General features: G+C 43.5%; 1 protein-coding gene across 1 annotated transcript in view; it reads left to right on the plus strand.

Annotated features, from left to right (window-relative positions):
• Positions 1-19,913, plus strand: part of LOXHD1 (lipoxygenase homology PLAT domains 1) — a 126,056-nt gene that overhangs the window by 13,722 nt on the left and 92,421 nt on the right. The window contains exons 3-5 of the mRNA XM_085213657.1: positions 6,631-6,711; positions 7,516-7,700; positions 19,088-19,186. Coding sequence (XP_085069783.1) covers positions 6,631-6,711; positions 7,516-7,700; positions 19,088-19,186 — 365 coding nt within the window. The remainder of the gene's footprint in view (positions 1-6,630; positions 6,712-7,515; positions 7,701-19,087; positions 19,187-19,913) is intronic.

Genomic DNA, 19,913 nt, shown 5'->3' on the forward strand with positions numbered 1-19,913 from the left:
CTGGGGAAGAGTTGCCAGTACCCGGACCTGCCTGCTGGTACTTGGCAGAGCTATCAAACAGCTTCTGCTCTTAGGGAGTTTTCTTGTGGTCAACACTTACATACAAAACCATTTAAGTGGAAAAGCATTCTTCTGCTTGTGGCTGCAAAAGGAATGAAAGCATTACATTTTAAAATAATAATAATACAAAATTATTATAAAAATGCTGTATTCCCTTTGGAGGGGAAGTCAGGAGATTTCTTAATCAGCCTGACCTTACCAATGGCTGTACAGCTCTTTAATGCCTGTTATTTCCCCCTAGGATGATGGAGAGGATTTCAGGTTGCTGCAGCAGCAGCATAACCCTGTTCAGCTCTCCGTTAGCATTTTAGGTTTGGACCCTGCTACTGCAGAGAGCAGATGGCTGAGGTCTTGGTAAGCCACGGTGAGAGGCATGGGAAGCCAACCTTCTGAGTTCCAGAAACAGGTCCTATAGGAAGAGACCATCAGAACTGCAACTGTAATTTTCCAGTGGGCTTCCCAAATATCAACACCATTTCTGCAATGGTAAGCAAAGCCTGGAGCATTAGCGATCAAGAAAATTGAGTGAAAAGCTGGTCTGAACATAAGCATGTCTGCTTAGCTGATAGTTTTGTCTTCTAAATAGAAAGCGAAGCATGAAACAATCCGCTGCCCCCAAATTTATTGTGCTGGTTTGTGAATATGGCAAAAGGATGGAATCTCATGCATCTTTCAACTAAACGTTTATATGAGTTCATTTATGACATGGCTGCAAATGCATGACATTTTATAGGCATTTCCATTTCCCAGAATAGATAGAGAGATAAAATATCATGCATTTTCTAAAGATGGTACTACCACTTCAGCTTCTGGTTAGAATAGGCCTTTCTTATTTCTTTTGTGATTGTGTGCTGTAGTGAAATACATGACATTTCAGCTCTTTTGTCATGTACCATAAATGGAAGACATGGCATGCTGTTGAAATATCATGTGTTATTAACATTTGCCAACAACAATGTGACTGTGAAAAACAGACACAAATCTTCATAATGACCTGTTGAGCATCAGCTCTGGAAGTGGGAGCACTCAAAACCCATCCAAAAAGACTCATTTGTTTAGGCCAGGAAGTTTAGCCAAATAATGTTTGGGGCTGTGGGCACTGGATTAGACCACCTTTGTATTTGCTGTTTCCAGTTTGGGAGACGGCAGCACTTTGGTGACTGGTTCACCTTCCGTCCTACACCAGCTATAGCTCAGCCAGAGCCTAAAAGCATTGCCAAATGTGAGTTTCTTTTCATGGACTCCATCACCAGCATGGCTGGACACAAAGGCAGCTGTCCTTTCATTGCTGGGTGGCATTATGGCAGCCTCTGAAGCTATTTCTTCTCTTCTGTCCAGCACAACCAAACAGCAATGATCCTCCATAGTGTTTTGTTTCTCCTCGCTCATGTGCTCTCTATCACACCAAGGCTGAGTAAAATAGAAAAGATCACAAAACTCAGCCAGGAGTGCTGCTGCCATCCCACTCACAGTGTTCAGCAGCAAGTTTCTTTGTGGTTAGTGTAAAGGAGTCTGCTTTTCAGTGTCAGGTTTACCCTTTGTGTTTGTGACAACCACGATAAATACTCATGGTTCGCTCTGTCCTTTTAAAAAAGTAAATAAATGAGAAGTGCAGATGTAAAAGGTTTTGCAGCTACGGCACTCTGAAAGAAAGATGAAATATCTGCTAAGTGACAGCTGGCTTCTTGCAGTGCCACTGAATTTGAGAACTATGCTGGGAAATTTTTTATTCCTCACGCTGAATGCTTTTAATTGGATATCCCTTCTACCTGCTCCTGACTCACTATAAAGAGCTCTTCCAGTTCCCAGTGCCAGCAAGTGGTGGTCTTTAGGCACAGTGGTCTGCAGAGGATGTCAATCGGTGTAGCAGCACTGCAGTTGAGCTGTACCAACTTGCAGAAAATCTGAATTTGTTGTCTAACATCTTTGGAACAAATAAACAAATACTTTGAATAATAAAAATTGTAAGTTAGAAAGTATTAAAATGTTGATATAGAAAGGGCTATCCAGGCTAGTAAACAAGCTTTCTATGAAGCTTGAGAGCAGGGGAGGAGGGCTTCTAGCACAAGAGCCGAAGCACTTCTGCAGAAACAAGTTGCAATGCTTGGAATGGCACAGGACATTTCCTATGTTAAAGCTGCTTATATATCTACTCATCCTCAGACTGATGCTGATACTAATCCACAGCACTTAACACTCTGCTGTGTGCTTCCATTATACTTTAATCTCAGCATTTAAAAGTCGAAATTCATTCTCATTAAAAATTTCCAGAATATTTCCCCAGGGGAAGGGGACAGAAGTTTTCAGCAGAGAAAAATCTGCCCCCCAAATCTTGTGAAGTAGATGCAAATCAATATGTTGGGAAATACTGGGAAGTGCTGAGAGAGCTTTGTGATGTCAGAGACGGCACTATCTGTTCGTATAGGGAAAATAACAGCTGCTGTGTAGGTAACAAAGACAAGAAGTATAGCTAAAATTGTCTAAATTCAAAAATTCTATTCTGTTTTCGCTACGCAAATCATGCAAAACCAATTCTGAAACATTCCTGCTCCATGCAGTGTAGACTGAAGGAGCCACTATTCAGAGCAATTGAAATCTCTCCCGTGAGTGCTTCTGGATAAGGCAGGGTCCATTATGGTGTGCCCTGTGGCTCTTTGTAGAGTTTCAGGCAGGCCCTCATGGTGTGGGATGGGATTTTGGCTCCTGAGTGTCAACATCCTTCTATAGAAATTTATCTTGTTCAATTAAATCTTTTCAAGTGAGACTGCTCTTCCACTATGTGGTAATTCTTCTGTGCTTCCTTAAGCAGGGTTGCTGGATTGGGTTGTTTGTAGAAAAATGGAAAATAATTTCCTCAGTACAGAGATGTATGCAGTCAGTGTGCTGTTCAGCTGGTTTCTTTCCCATCTGGAGTATTTCTGGATGCGTGCTGCCTGATGCTTTGTTTCCAGACACTTGCTGACTGATGTTGTCAGCTTCATGACAACTGTCTTGGCAAAACATTTGCAGTCCGAACTCTCTGGAGTATTTGTTTGTTCCAAGAAGGAGGTTAATGATGCTGCAGTTGAAGTTCTGCTTTAAGAATAAATACGACTTGAAGGCTGCCCATAAGTCCATCCAGGCAGGTGCCCTTTCTCTAGGATAGTGGATGTGTAGGAGAAATAGAAGAATAAGGTAAACACTGTAGGATGGCTGTGTGACCTCCTGAGGTCATTCCCTAGTGCCCCAGTCCTTGCCAGGGCTGCTAAATCATAGAATCATAGAATCTAATCTAAATAGTGGCAGGAGCAGGCTCACTCCCAAGGAAGATGCTGCCAAGAGGAAGTTCTTCATCATCCGTGTAGCATCTTTACAGTGTTGTTTCATCAGGCATCCACGATGGCACTGTGTGTTCACTGTCTGTATGGCTTTTGCAGACAGAGAATCATTAGATAAAATGCTGAACATGAAGGCCCTGTAGATGCTCATTAGTGCCATCGTTCAAAGCTGTTAGTTCAGGTTGCTTTGCGGCTGCTAAAAGTTATGGTTATTACTTCTGTTCCTCTGATGTGAACAGTATCCAGGTTTTCCCTTTGTTCCTCAGAGCTCAGCTCTGGGAAGGGTTCTGTCAGCTGGTCAGAGGTGAAGTTTATTCTTGACAAATAGTTGGTGGTTTCTTAATGTCAGCACACCAATGGGTAGCAAAACTCTCTTGGCACTGTCTCTGTCTGCACTAATGTCCTACAGAGGAGATGCACACAGAGATGTATAAACACCATATCTATGCATGCACCAGTACTTCTCAGCACCATAAATTACCCAAGCAAGGGATAGAGTGCCCTAAGTCCCGATTTGTACATTTTCAGCAATGTGAGCAGTGAGTGCAACATGCAGGTGGTCATTCAGCCAACAGAATCTGAATATGGATACCGAGATAACAAATAGACTGGGAATTTCATTAAGTAATCCCCGCTGTACTTCCTTGGTTGTTTCTTACATCGTAATTGGGTAAAACACTACAGCAGACCATAAACAATAGAGATGCTGAAGCCAACAACAAACGTGAAATATAAAGCCTGATTGAAACATCTTTTCTCTTTTTCTCTCTCTCTTCTGTTTTTGATGGAACTTCAATATGGCCATTCATTATAGGATATTCCCTCCCTGTTCCCTTTCCCACTGTCTGCAATCCTAGAAAAGATTCAGAGAGGAAGGGTTGGGTCTTCCTTTATAACACTCCCCATTTGTGCTTTTGATGCTCTGCATTCAGAAGTTGGCTCTTCTTGGTGGGCTCTACGGGGCTGCACTCCAGCTTCCCTCCATAGACTCAGCCTCCATCACTGGCATGTGGAGAGCTTTGGACTAATTAGTTCCATTTAATTCTTCTGAGCCATCTCCACAGCTCTGTACACCATCGGCAGTGCTGCATCGATCTCTGTTGAGAAGCTGCTGTCATTACAATGCGCGCTCGAGCCTGACAAACTAATTGCCTTGCTCTTGCTGGCTGTTTTCCCTCTGACAGCCAGGCTGAGGGAGGCTGGGCTGGATTTAATCATCTCTTGTCTGCAAGGCAAGGTTAGCTGTTTTAGTCCTTCCATGTCGCAGAGACGGTCCTCACACAGTTCCTGGGATAGCAGGGTGGAAGAGGAGGAGAACACAGAAAATAACCTTTACACAAAGGCACATGCGGATGTTTTAATGATGCGGGGAAGAGTGCTGAGCAAAACCAAAGCCCGTTGCTCAGATTATTAATATTCGTTAACTTTCTGAGTACAAGCTGCTTGTCAGCTTTATGCTGCTGAAGCACGGCGGTTTTTTGTTCTTTTTAATACAACTCCTGCATTTTGCTGTTTAATCATCTGCAGCGATGCTTGGCAGCTGAGTGAAATCCCACTGGGGAGAGAAGGTGGGAGAGGCTGTGTCTTCTGGGCAAGAATGGGTTTCAATTCAACGTTATTCACAGTGGAAAATATGAGCTCCAGAGAACGGAGGTGCTGGCCAGCAATCATAGAATCATAAAATCATTAAGGTTGGAAAGACTACTAAGATCATCTAGTCTGGTTATCAACCTATGCCTGTGACCACTCTAGACCATGTCACTCAGTGTGACATCTACCCTTTTCTTGTACACCTTCAGGGACAGTGACTCCACCACCTCCTGGGGCAGCCTATCATGGAATCATAGAATGGCCTGGGTTGAAAAGGATCACAGTGCTCATCTAGTTTCAACCCCCTGCTGTGTGCAGGGTCACCTACCACCAAAGCAAGCTGCCCAGAGCCACATCCAGCCTGGCCTTGAATGCCTCCAGGGATGGGGCATCCACAACCTCCTTGGGCAACCTGTTCCAGTGTGTCACCACCCTCTGCGTGAAAAACTTCCTCCTAATGTCTAACCTAAACCTCCCTTGTCTCAGTTTAAAACCATTTCCCCTTGTCCTATCACTATCCACCCTTGTAAGCAGTCGTTTCAGTTCCTATTCCAGTGCCTGACCATTTTCATAAGAATAAATTTTTCCTAACATCCAATCTGAACCTCCCCTGGCTCAAATCAAGGCCATCACATCTTGTCCCATCACCACAGGCCGGAGGCAGAAATGGGAATTGAATTCTCCATCTCCTGCTCCAGGCCTATCTGCTTCATAATGCCTTCCACTTGCAAAAGAGGTTTCTGGCTATTGCAGAAGCAGTGGGAGATGGGAGTGGAAAAAAACTCGTGAGGCAGGCCAATGCTTTTGTCTGTGGCTGAGCTGTGGGTAGGCTGAGCTGTGCAGTGCCTTTTCTCCATTACCAGAGCAGGTCTGTTCAGTGCCTGGCCCTCAGCTGGCAGGAAAGTACACCTGTCGGAGTGGGAAGCAGAGAAGAGAAATGTACCGAGGGCCTATAAAACCACTAACATAGGTGTGTGTAGCTTCAGATTCACCAAAGTTGTCCATCTTGTTCAGCCATCATGGGCTGCTCAGTAAGGATGAGGTGGATCTCAAAGGACAGCAAGAATTTTGTGTTCACCCTCAAAGGCAGCAGCTAGAAACATCCCGATTATTTAAAAAATTGATTATTTTTTTTCTGCTGTTCACCAATGGGTGGGTTGGTAACCCACAGGAGAGGTATTACCAAAAATAATTGGAGCTCCTAAAATGGTTTTTGCCTGGTTGGTGCTGCACTGAAATATTTTCACCAAAGATTATTTTCAGGCCCCTCTGATAGCCACTTGCTGACAGAAAAGTCTTACAGGTCTCCCTAGCTCTTACCTGCAGAGGAGATTTAGCTGATGAGTTTGAGAATGATTGCCACATTTTACTCTTGGAGGCAATACGGACAGTGATCCAAAGCTTCCACCTACTTAGGCCAGGATTGCATTTCCTCCAAAGCTTTGGTCTCAGCTGCTGAGAAGGTGCTTAGAATTCAAGAAGGAAAAGTTCTGTTAAATGTCAGCCTTTAGAGCTAGCTGGAGCTCATCAAAGCAAAGAGCACATTGGAAAGTAGGTCTGCCCAGTGCTAGAAATGACACTTCTTCATCCTGATGTGACACTGTGGGCTGATTGACAGTGTTATTGTACTCCTGCCATAGCTTTCGGTGTGTCTGTATTACAGGAGCAGCACGGCCTTTGAGAGGAGCAAAACAGATGTGTTCCGAGTGAAAACCAACAATGTTGGACAAATAAAGAAAATAAGGTAATTGCATGATATTTCCACTGCAAGGAAACCTGCTGTGCAAAGTGATAATCGAATGATGGGCTGTGTGGACTTTGGTGTTGCCATGTTTTATTCATTGGTTCTTAACACTTTCCCATCAAGTTGAAGTTAAGGGGTGGTAAAATATTGTCTACTGCCTGAAATTTGAACTGAAGTGTGAAAACACCTAAGTTATTGCTTATTAACTATCCGTACTCCCCACCAACATCTGTATTCCTGTCACATGCAACTACAGATGAAAATTTCTGGGATGGTTGTTATGTACCAATGCAGTTAGACTGGGTTTTTTGCTCCTTTCTGCTGAATTAGTGTAATGAAAGTGATAATGGTTTTGTTTAACCACCATCTGACAGATCTATATAAAATTAAAAATTATTTAGTAAAGAGTAAAAAGAAAGTTGGCAAGGTTGGAAGAGGAGAGATCAGAAGGGAGGCAGAGCAACTGGGAGAGTCTCGTGTTTGAGACATGCAGTAGAAGGTGGATGACTGCATATACTAAATGAACATGCAGCTGTGTCTATGGGTGCATCTTTTTGCCAATAATAGCTTACCTGTGCACATATGACTCTGTGCTTGCATACATATGGGAGGCTGTTATTTGAAAAGTAATCTGTAAAGGCCCATCAGTTTTATAGAGCACTGTGGTTAGTATAAGAAGGTGTAAGAAGGCATTCTGTGTACTTTAGCCTTGCCTATAAAATATTTCAAAAAACAATAGCGCTAGTGCCCAGTCTTGAGGAAAATACCAAATCCAGGCCCTCATACAGATTATTCTTCCTCTAGGATTGAGCATGATAACACAGGACTGAATGCAGGCTGGTTCCTGGATCGTGTCATCGTGACTGACATGAACAGACCTCACCTCCGCTTTTACTTCCCTTGCAACAACTGGCTGAGCAAGGAGGATGGGGATGGGCTGTATGTCAGAGACCTCATTGGCAGCCTGAATCCTATGGATGTGCCCAAAAGTAAGTGTTTTTCAGAAAAAGTTGGTTTTCTGGTGCTGTGCTGGAAGGCACAGTGTTGCTTTCAGATTACTTCAGCCATATAATAAGTAATCTTGCGTTTAAAGATAATTTAAATTTTTCTTAGTCAGTGGAGAGGGAAATAATAGGAAGATGCCTCCAGAGCATAATTTCTTCCTCCAGCATTACGTTTGACATCTCAGAGTGGGATTCATCACTGTTTGGAGAAGCTCCTCTCGTTAATTGAGTGCAGAAGAATCTGCTTTAAATTAAACTCAGTGTGTGCAGATGGGTGGGTGGCATCCAGCTCCAGAAAGTGGAACCAGTACAGGTGTGTCTTATCAGAAGAAGCAGGGTGGTTACAGTCCTACAGTTGAGGTTCAGTGTTTTCACGCTCTGGTGATGACCCGCCAAAAATTTCCATAAATAAGCCAACACTCTCGCTGCAATTCTACACCAGTTTGCTAAACGTGTATGATATCCATACTGAACTCATGCCTGTTTCTCAGAGTGATTTTAAGCTAATGATGTTGAAACAAAGCCAGGGCAGCTTGAAAACCAGACAAGTGCTCCTAAATTGATATCTGCGTGGAGGCCATGTGGTGATGTGCAGTGCATGTAACATGAGTGGGAAGGTGATCGAGATGTGGAAGTGGAACCAGCAAATCAGCCTCAAGTGGGATGTCAGCAGTTTATCTTCAAGTGTTAATGAGGCAACCAAGTTGTATTTCCCTGCTGACCTCACCAGTGCACTGTGTCTTTCTGGGAGCTTAATTTTGGGCATAGAAAATGAAGTACACCCACCATTAGCCACAAGCCTGAGGGAACAGAGGGGTGTAGATCGGTGGAAACGAGGGGAAACTTGGGCTTTTGTTAGTATCACATCTTTCTCAGAATTAGTGGTAGGGCTGCCAACCTGGTCTAGTATTAAATGTGGAGGTTGGCAGCCATGCCTGTGGCAGAGGGTTGGAGCTTGATGATCCTTGGGGTCCTTTCTTACCCAAACCATTCTGATTCTATGATTCTTAGGCTAGCTTTGTCAGTGAGACCACTTGGCTTTTATTTTAGAGGGGGAAAATGTTGTTATTTTATTGATATCCTGTTTGAAGTTAACAGTGAAACAATACACTGTGGCACTGTTTGTCCCTGAATTGTTAAATGATTTACCTCTGCTAAGCTGTGTTCATCCACAACAGCTTCAGCGTTGAAATGTAAGCGCAAAAGGCTTCATGTGAGTTAGCATAGAGAAATAAGACATATTGACAAGAAATGTATGTGGTAGCATTTTGTAGATGCAAACCTCTCCAAGGTGGATGCCACAGGGGAATGAGATAATGTCTGGAGATGTTCTGCCAAAAACTCACCCAGTGACTGTGGGACTGAGCACACTGAGGTGCTTCATTGCTCTTTTATCCACTCAGTGCATGAAGATGAAGAGTTCAGGGTACACTGGGTGGGGATGGAGGAGCCTGGAGAAGGTAATGGATGAGTCAAAAGCAACACACAATTAAAGAGAGGTTCCCTCGAGGAGGAAGTCAACTACTCAATCTTAATAGATCTCTAAATGACAACAACAGTCTCTCTGAATTTATTACTGCTCCTGCCTGGGAGAGCTGATTCAAATGAATGCATGTGATTTCCTCCATCCTGCTCAACACCTGTCTCTCGACAGGAACAGATTTGCGGGGTAAACGCTCAGCTGGTAAAAATCAGTGTGGCTTCCATAAAGTTGCTGGAACAACTTTGTGGCTCAGCAGCTGAAAAGCCATTCCCAAACACACGCTCTTATGGAGGAGTTGTTTTCAGTTATGGATCAGCTGCTAACCGCACGCTTGCTCCAGGATGTCCAGGAAAGTACAAATAAGATTGCTCCCTGCCTTAAGGGTATGAAAGAAGAGATTCAAGCAGGCATTTGTCAGAAATACATCTGTTCTTGTCACCTTTGTCAGAGAATGCCACTTTTGAGCGCCGCAGCCTAGGAGCTCTGCAGCTGCCTTGCAAACACAGGGAGCTGGGCTGAGGCCAGGGGCGCGGGTGAAGGGCTGGACGCCATCCAGGCTGCAGGTCTGGGTCTGTAAGAGGAGAGGGATAGCTCTGCTATCTCAGGTTGCAGCTCCCCTTGAACCATAATTAATGAAAGATAAACATTCCCAGGCTGCTGAGGTGAACCGTCAGCTGCAAATGTAAATTCATTTGAATTTGTTTGGCTCTTTCTGAATCCGAAAAAGTCTGAAATGAGATCGTGATGTGATTTTTGATTTTCTCCATATGTACAAGTGATTTGCCCTCAATTTTTTGTGTTTTTTTTTTTTCTTTCTAATGGATTGAACAGTTGGATTTTTTTCTTTGAGTATTCATATTTTCTAGGCTACTAGACAAATGAACAATTATGTGGTTTGGTGATTTTATGTTCTTGTAGAGTAAGACTGATTGCTCCCTCTTAAGCCTGTGTTCCTATTAGCAGCGTTCACTGCTGTGTTCTTTAACTTTCTGGCCACGTCTCTTCACTCCTATTTCCCTTATTTTTTCAGTCTGGAATATTTTGGAGGTAACCAAACAAATTTTCTTTGTGCTCCCTCTCCTACAACATCTTCAACTTTTGATCTTCTCCTGGAGAGCTTTCACGTCTTTGCTGTGAGGATTTACATTCCTTCCTTGAGCCAGAGGTCACTGCTGGGATGTTTAAATTTTATTTGATTTACGTGGGATGCGGACTGGAGAAAACTGTAAAGACATATTCTATTGAGTTTCTGTTTTGCTCTATAGAGAGTTCATATCTGAAGGGGACTGCTGGTGCTTGGACCAAACCCAGCAAGTCACCAGGAGGCTCAACCTCGTTGAGGAGTAGAGGCCAACCAGAGAATCCCTGTAGCGCTGTGAACACTGAGGAGGTTAATTTAAATAATAATACGAATTATTAAAAAAGCCAAAAAATAAAAATGTTCCCCCTAGATTGTCAACATATAATTGAAAAAAAAAAATGGGACAAAAAAGTAATATGGAGTTCTTTTCAAAATCCAGAGAGTTACAGTGGAAAGCAGAAAGACTTGGTGACTGCAGACAGCTGAGTGACTGTATTTGTTGAACTGGATAAAATGACTCCTGTGAAGTTCCCCATTGAATGCCATGCATTTCTGAAGGAGAACACGTTACATTATAAGTGCTCCTGCCTGAATGGCCCTCTGTTTCCTGTATTCACATCCATGGCATCGTATACCCACAGTCCCTTGACACTGATGGTGTCACAGATTCTTATTTACCCAGCAGCTGCTACTGGCAGCCTGGATTAATTTACATTGCAGGTATTAATTACAAGGAAGGGCTATTGTTCGGCCTCATGCTGCTTCACTTGGCTTTATGAAAGCTCAGGTTTCAAACTTCAGGTTTGTATGGCTGTGGCTGAGTCTTAATGCAAGGGATTGGCAGAGAACTGATTACAGGTGATGTTTTTTATCTGAGTGTTTTGGTTTCTGGATCACTCTGAGGGTGTCTAATGTCCTGCTCAATTGGTGGGGGACGAGAGCATAAATCTTAGCTTGTAGCTGCACTAGTAAGAGCTACTGACCTAATGAAGTGCAAAAGCAAATGAAATTTCAGAGCCTCTTCACACTCTGTTCTCTTATACGAGCAGATCAGGTATGAGTCACCCATGCCACATTCTTTTATCAAGAGAATGTAGGAACAATTATTTGCAAAGGGAACTTCTGCTCACTTGGTCCTTAAAGCCATACTGAAGATCACAAATACCTGAAAACGAATCCAGATTTCTGTGCCATTGCGATTTGTCATGACCTGACAAATTTTGGTCAAGTCTAACCAACCTGGCTGTTGTAGATGAGATTCAGAGTGAAGAACTGATTTCCAGTTGGCTGTTTGGCAACCAGTACTCTAAAATAGTTTAAGATTAGCCATGATGGGATGTAGATGTGCATGCGATGTTAGTTCACATGAAACATTCTGGTGTTGTATATTCACAACAGGGTAGAGCCACATCACTCTGCATCATTCCTTGCTTTGTTAAATAGCAATAGCATTCTTTTCTGGCTGAAGTTTAACCTTATTTTGCCTAGTTTGCATAGTTTGTCTTATGAATGTGTTTGCAAATAAGGTGCTGTGCAGCGCAGTTCTGAGGAGGAGTCAAAATACATTGCACACCCAGACCTTGAGGTGAGAACATCCAACAAAGTTGCATTGCATTTCATTTGATTTTCCCATTCTTAAAAGTATCAGGCATTTGTCACCAACCTTCTGAAATTATTATTGTGTCAAAAACTGGATCACGAGCCCAGATTAGATGTGTTTGGGTTAAGTCAATGTGGTCTTATGCAGGCAGACGTGAGTTTTTCTCCTCACTGTGACAAGAACCAGCTTTGAACCACAAGGTTGGTGATTCTGTCAGTTCTGCTCTGATTTACGGTTGCTTGATGGTGCCTCAGAGATGACACCCTTCACAGATACAACCTAAGGGATAATGGCACATTGAAGGTCACATTGATCAGCTGGGAATGGAGTCCTGTAATGGCATGTTAGTGATGGAACATGCTCATGTTGTGCGTGCTGAAGGTAGTCTCAGCTTTACAGAATGAGAACAATGCTTATTATACTTACAAATGAAGGAAGTTCAGCTGATTAAGTTGCAGGCCAGCCCCCATCTACTAGTCTTTCATGATTTTCCTTGACTCCCTGCTCTGTACCCATCTATGGCAGAGTCAGTGAGATCACCCAAGGGTAGCTCTATTCATGGTGTGTCAGTGGAGAAGACCATGGGCAGAGAGAAGCAAAGAGCAGTTTCCTTAAAATAAAAATATGACAGTGTGCACACAAAGCAGCAGCCTGTGCTGGACTTCTTTCAAGAGCATTTCTGTGAACACACATAGAGCTAACATGACCTAGATATTTTCTCCAAGGCTATTAGATCCACTAGGACCTAAAACTCATATATTTGGGTCAGTAATATAAGCTGTTTCATTTTTTCCTTCTGCAAAGGAGGCTTATGTTAAGAATCTAGAGTTCATTGTCTGGAGTCTTAATGCTGATCATCATGGAATCATAGAATCGTAGAATGGCTTGGGTTGGAGGGATCCTCAAGGATCATTAAGCTCCAACCCCCCAGCCTTCATATCTAATACTGTTCTGAATACTCATGAGGGCCTGATGCAGTTGAGGAAACACTTGGGGCAACGGATATTGATGAACATGTTTGATTTTGAGTCAGTAGCTAAATCCTTCCTGTCCTGATGGGATACACAAGTGCCTGAGGGCTGGACTGCATCAGGCTGGACTAAAGCTGTGGCCAGCATTTCTCAGTGATGTACTGGTGCCAGAAGTTCTGATAAGAAGCAAGGTTTGGGATGGAAGACTGCAGTAAGTGATATCCCATGGATCCTTATTTCATAAAGCACCGTGCCTAGAGAGTGAGAGTGGTCCTCCTCCTATTATTATCTCTTGGTCAGGGTTCAAAATGAGCTGTCATACTTCAGAAACACACATAATCAGGAAAGCCAAAGGATTATTTCTGAGAGTGGGGAAAGGCAAAGTGAAATATTAATAAGTATTACCAGCTCATCAAAACTCATCTTTATTTGCACTGAGAACTGGAACTGTGTAATCAGAACAGGGAGATGCAGCTAAATGTATTTATGAAATAAATATGAATTGTTTACTTTTGAGTAATGGAACACACGCACTGTACTAAGGATCAAACTTTGCTGCACGCTGAGATATTTAATAAACAACCTTTGTAGAGGGAGTCATATCTTTTACTTTGCAATTGATATCAATGGGATATCATGTTATCTGTTTCCCCCTACAGCCCCCAAAGGAAACCATTTAGTCTAATGTGAATTTTATTCTCCCTACAGACTTCACCCTTTTTATACCCTGAAGTCATCACAGCTAGAACAAACCAGCCTCTTTATTTGTGATGTATATTTTGCATGTTGTTTTACCTCTGAAATTGGACAAGGATAATGAGAAATCAAAATGTTGGACATGAAAAGAAACTCTGGTAACTTATAAACCACCGTGAGGACAAGGTGCAAGGAGCTTGGAAATAGGAAGTGAATAGAGATTTGTAGTTTAGATAAAGGATCTCATGTTTCAAGGGAAAAAAAGTTTGGAGAAGAGTGAGAGATCACTATGTGTGGCTTGTATGTAGATCTATATGTAGCCAGTACAAAGCAGTGCAGCACAGCTGTGAAGATGGACATAATTTTCACAGACTGTGTCTATGTATTGCAATTATCTAAACATTGTGAAATAGAATCACTGTATTTAAAAATATAAGCTATACCACACAAGGCTGAAGTACAGTGAGGATAATGAGATTTTAAACAGTCCTGTAAAATTATTTTACTCTTCATTCCGAGCAAAAACATTTAAAACAAATGGTTCTTTTCAGTGATTTACATAAATCTGAATACAGCAGATCTGGGGAAGGCTGGAAGTAGATGTTTCTTTTGTGAAATGTCTGTGGGTTTTTTTTAATGGGCTTTCACACCGGGGCTGTGCTAATGAAAAATAATGGGAAATCTTTATGAATTAGATGAGCAAAGTCTTCCATGCTGCTGTCACAAGGTGAGCTGCCCTTTGCTGAGCGCCATGACTGCAACTAAACGGCTGTTGTCTCTGGAGTGAGGTCATTTAAAGCTCACTTCAAAAGGCCATCATCACTTTGAAGCCACAGTAGGAACATCAGTTTAGCATATCCTACAAGCAAAGGCTCCTGCATGTGGTAGATTGCTTCTCAGAGGCTTTGCAGGTGGATGATCCGGGCTGAATCCTAATGCATTAACAGTTCTGATGCGTGCTTTGATTTCATATTAGAGCCACACAAAATGGGGCTGAACTTTGTAATCTGTGGGCTGGATGGGGAGAAGAAACGCTGTGTTCCTTACAGGAGGTGCACCAGGCAGCGACTGAGGATAATGGAATATTCAGCAGAGCAAATGCTCATTTCCTTTCCCTTGTGTTATTCCTCTTCCGGTAGCAGCAATAATCTCTGCTTCTAAAGAGTGTGGCTTTAGAGAACTCTTCTGACACTATTAAAATGCTGACCCAGGGTCACACCAACCTCTCAGCATCCTGCTGCCTCTATTGATGTGCACCCAGCACTACTCCAAGGCCCCTCAGCATTCCTCCCTGCTGACGCCAGTGGGCTGTTTGGGTGCTGATGGCCAAAGGCAATGCAAATGCTCAAAAGTATGCACTTCAAATCGGCATGTAAGCTGAATTTCCAGTTTGAGCCCTCAGTTGAAGAAGCTGCTCACCACCACTGAATTGCTGGAACTGGGGAAAAAAATCATCCTTACCTGTGTGCAGGTCACTTTCTGTAACAGTGGTCCATGAATTGGGACAGGTAATGACTGGTGAGCATCTCTGCACCCTCCATCTCAGAGGTGGCTTTAGGTTCTCATCATGCTTTGTTCTGTGCCATTATTTATGTTGTAGGGAGGTAAAGGCTGGGTAGGTGTGTTTTCTTGTCTGCAGTGTTCATATGAAGACAGCACCGTGGGATATGTAATGCAAAATGGCATCTCTTCTCAAATGTAGTCCAAGAAGAGGTGGTGTTGGCTTGGTGCAGATGGGCTCTCTCCACATCAGAAAAGAAAGAAAACCAAATTCTTGCTCTGAACAAAGCAGGCTGGGAGGCCACAGGCTGAGCACCTAAGCATAATCTGAGCTCTCAAGGTTGCTCTGACCAGCTGTCACCCAGGAACACGTTATCAGCAGTGGTACGAAGGAGCTCCCACTTTGACAAGTCAGTGCTTTCCATCAAGAAGTGGTTTTGTCAGACCGTTAGTGTGGGCTGGAGCAACTGACTTGAGCTGACAGCAAAGAACTGAGGCATATGGGATGTTCAACCTCTTTCGTGAGCTCGTGCAAAAAGGTTGTGGCAGGCTCAAGTTGAAACTGCATGCCCTCTAGCAGCAATTCTTTTTGCTTTTCATGCTATCCAGTAATACATTTCTTTAGTAGAAGCAATGCAGGGACAGTAGAGTTGCCTCTGCCCTACCTGTTTCCTTTGAAATCTGCGTGCTCACTGCTGAGCAGCACAGGCTGGATCTTAAACATTGCCACCCTGGGGAGTGCTGTGAGAACAGAAGGATAATTGCTAGAAGTTGCCTTATGAGAAGAATCCATCACTGCTCATGAGTTAGTTTGCTGCTTTTGACCCTGCGTGTCTTATGTCTGAGAGCTGTGACATTTCTTGGTTGTTGGATGCTCACCTGCTCCATGATGGGTCATGCACAGGGAAGGAAGGCAGGGACATATAGCAGAGAGTTCCCTGGGCCCTGCAGGAGGTGATAACTCCAGGTAATGAAGCGCAGTCTGGTTTGTTTCTCTGCCTAAATCTGATTCTCCTGCTGCTACAAATTCATCAGCTTATGCATCAGTGCCCTGCCTAGTGCCCCTGGTAATTTTAGCCACAAGATTTCCTTAGGCAACTGCATCCTATGGTGCTTTCTGTGACTATGATACTCTATTGCTAAATGAACAACATTAACAGCTGAATACCCCATGGCTGAACAGTCAGCTGCAGTTTGCACTTGGAAGGATTTGGCTGGGATGTCTCATAGAATGGCTTGTATTGGAAGGGACCTTCAAGACCATCCAATTCCAGCCTCCACTTTCCATGGTGACAGGTAGGGGAGAGAATGAGTGACAGCACTTGGAAGTGGCAGGGCTGGATAGGAAGATGCTGAGTGCAGTGCTGCATCCTTGGGATGTCAGGGACAGTGGGACCAGCCTGGGTACACCAGGAGGGCTGCAGCCCTGTGCCCTTCCTCCCATAGAAGCACTGCTAGGGGTACAACACTACTCCACTCTTCTTCACAAAAATTAAACCCCACAGCTCCAAGTGAAAAGAGCCCAGATCCAGCCCACAGTGCAGCACTCATCTCTCCCTTAGCTGCTGAAAGCTGTGTCTGAGTTGATTAGTAACAGACAAGCTGCTTGACTATCACACCTCTGCTAAATTAATGTGGTGAAATCATACCAGTGCCACCGCACTGCTTCCCAGAGATGGCAGCCTGGAAACGCTTCCAAATGCTCTGTGTGTGTCTGCATGTTAGCTGGGAGGATTCAGGGGAGCAGGACTGTCCTTAACTGAGCAGGGACCCCATAGCAGAGATAAGGAGTGTGCTGTAACTGTACAGGACATCACAATTCTGTGTTGCAATGGGAAGAGGCAGAAGAATATATCTGCTGGTCTTGCTTCTAAATTTTTTGCTATTATCCTCTTGGCATCTTGCAGTTCGTATCTCTAAAGCTGCTAATTTTGTTCCAGGAAATCTTCTTTGTTCTGTGCTGCAGCGAGCATACACTGCTAAATGGAGTCTCCGCTTCAGCAGCCGTACATCAGCATTTTGCATGTTCCCAGTGCTAGGAGAAGCAATCAGAAAAAAAAAAAAAAATATCCAGGCAACATCTTGATCTCAGTTCTGCAGATGAACTCCGAGCTATGTACTGAGATTAAAAAAAGCCAAGTGGGTATTTTTGAAAAGATGATGTTACTGTTTTAAATAACTCATGATGAAGGGCTTGCAGAGTAGGGAACAGCATCCACCTATGCTTGAAATGAAGGGTGCTTGACTTCAGTCAGAGCTCTGCCGGGCTGCAATGAGAGCCTTTTTCTACATGCTGCCAGCCGCTGAATCCTTCCTGTCTCTATGAGATACAGCATCTCTTTCCATTTAAATTTGTACCTCCGCAGTGCAATTTTGCAAGATGCGTTGATGTACGAAGCACAGAAGGGCTCCCAAGCAGGATGAAGTGCTCCTCTCTGCTGTAGCTGAGCCTTGAATTGCTGAGAGATGGAGAGAGTGGTGGCAAAAATTCAGCACGGCTCAGCGCAATCCTGCTGATGAAGGAACTAAAACTGGTCCTGCACATGGAGCTGCGTGGGGCAGGGATGGGGGTTGGTGTGAGTGCAGTTTCAGAGTTGGGAACATACATTATATGATGACATTGTGTATCTCAGATTTGAAATACAGCAATGTTGGAAGACTTTTCAAGGCAGTGGATGTGACCAAGGACTTCATCAGGCTTTTGCTTGCTGATCTTCTGTACTTTTACAGAAACTGCACAAAGTGCCCTTTGTACCACGTTTTTGGGCACTGTTACTGATTGATCTTCACTGTCTTGCTCTCTACCTGTCCCCCTTGATGCTCTGCATGTGTTTCAATATCCTTTTGGTCTCTTCTTAAGAAGCTTAAAGACTAATCCTACAAGTCGTCCTGGCGTCAGCCACTGTTCTTGCCCTTCTATCGCTCTCTTTATCCCATAGGGCTCTTCTGTCTGGAAAGCAGTGGAAAATTAATCACTCAGATAAAATTACATAGTATAGAGCGTGGACCAAAGCTTCTTGAAAAATGCTGTCTGTGATTGAAGATCCTGATGTACAATGGGTGACTTTTTGTGGGAGACATGTAGTGGCCAAATGGGAGCTGTAAAATGCATCTCAATTCTCAATTAACGCAGATTAACCCCTTTAGTGTTGGCATATTTCTAGCAGGTTGTTAGAACTCTGTGAACTGAGGCAAAAGAGTTAAAGAGGAATATTGAGGCATTGAGGTTTCCCTTGTCTGGGGAAGTTCTGTCCTTCTTCTTATTGTTTAGTGTTTATTGCACTTTTATCATTAGTGTTCTATTTGTAATGTCAGCTCAATTTTTACCCTTTTCAGAGCGCATTCATTAAAGCACAGCAGGTGATTTTGGCTTCTGCCTGGGCTCTGTCCTTCCATTAAATGGAAAAGGATCAGGATTTTACTTCTAAAGTTGCACAGGGTAACAGGGTGGTCCCCTTCAGGTGTTAGTGCTCACATAATGTGACCAACCTTTCCTCTAAATACTTGGTGTCACCCACTGGGCTAAGCTGCAAAAATAGCTGTCGGACAGCCTTTGGAGCAAAGGCTTCAGCTCTGAGCTTGAGCAGATGGCTGGCTCCATAACTCATCAATGTTTTGAAAAAGCAAGGTTGGTTTGTAGGCCTAGGGTCATTTAATGGCTGTGTACCAACATCAGAATGTGTTCCTTCCTCGCACCTTCATCTCATCCATTTCAACTTTTGGTTCAGGGTTCAGGAGTTGAGTGATCTCTGCCTCCTGCAATGGATACACAAAATGTTAGAGCTCTGCATCTCTGTCCACGAGCATTGTCATAGACAGTGTCTCTGCCTATGGATTTTATTTCCCTTGAGGAGAAGAAGAAAACGTTTTGAGACTAAGTGCTCAGGATCCAGGAGCAGAGATTCAAATGTACTTTCAAAATAGTGCAGCACATCCTGATTTTTTATTTATTTACTTTTTTTTTTTTTTTTTTTGTACTCTCATGATTTTTGACTATTTTGTTATTAATACGTCGGGATTTCTGCCTCTCTCTCCTTGCAGTCAACAAATACGTGGTCCGAGTTTTCACGGGCGAAGTCAGCGGCAGTGGAACAGATGCAGATGTCTTCATTAATATCTTTGGAGAGAAAGGAGACACAGGTATTCAAATGCAAATCATTTCCTAAAATACCTCTTCCTGCTCTGCAAGCCTGCGATCTGCACAACGCACAGCAGCAATCTGGCAAATGCAGAATGATTTGGCTGAGTGAAAAGCACAGCACATGGCCTTGCGAGCACTGCAGTTCCTTACATCCACAGCCCCTGGAAGCTCTTGTTGCTGGGCTTTGAACACGACTGTGGTTCCTATCACAGAAAAAAAACAACCCAAACCTTGGGAAAACACACCACTGGTATAAACCAGTATGATGGGCACCAGACTGCTGAAGGACCCTGCGTCAGTCATTGTGCTATTGATACTGCATGCAATGTTCAGTGTCACGGGAGAGGCAGGGACTGGACTGCACACTGGATCCGTCTGGGTCCATCTGTTCTCACTCAGAGATGGGGCTCAGGGTTACTTTACCAGGTGTCTTTTGAAGATCTCTAAGAAGGAGATTTCACAGCCTCTTGGGTCTATGTCCTTCCTCTGGCCCTGGGAGGATGATATTGCCCTTTTCGTGTGGAACAGTCTGTGTCTGAACTTGTACAGACATTTATAGATATAATTGAACCAAGGTTCGTATTAGCTGCTTTTAAGTTATTGGTGGTGTTTTTCTGTATGTTTTGTTTGTATGTTTTTAATGTAGATAGCATTACAACGGTGGTCCAGAAAATCAAATTTAGTTTTTTCAAAGTCTTTTTAATAGAACGGTAGTAAGAGAGGTGC

This window comes from Meleagris gallopavo, chromosome Z (assembly GCF_905368555.1).
Source record: "Meleagris gallopavo chromosome Z, MGAL_WU_HG_1.1, whole genome shotgun sequence".
In the NCBI taxonomy this organism is placed as follows: Eukaryota; Metazoa; Chordata; class Aves; order Galliformes; family Phasianidae; genus Meleagris; species Meleagris gallopavo.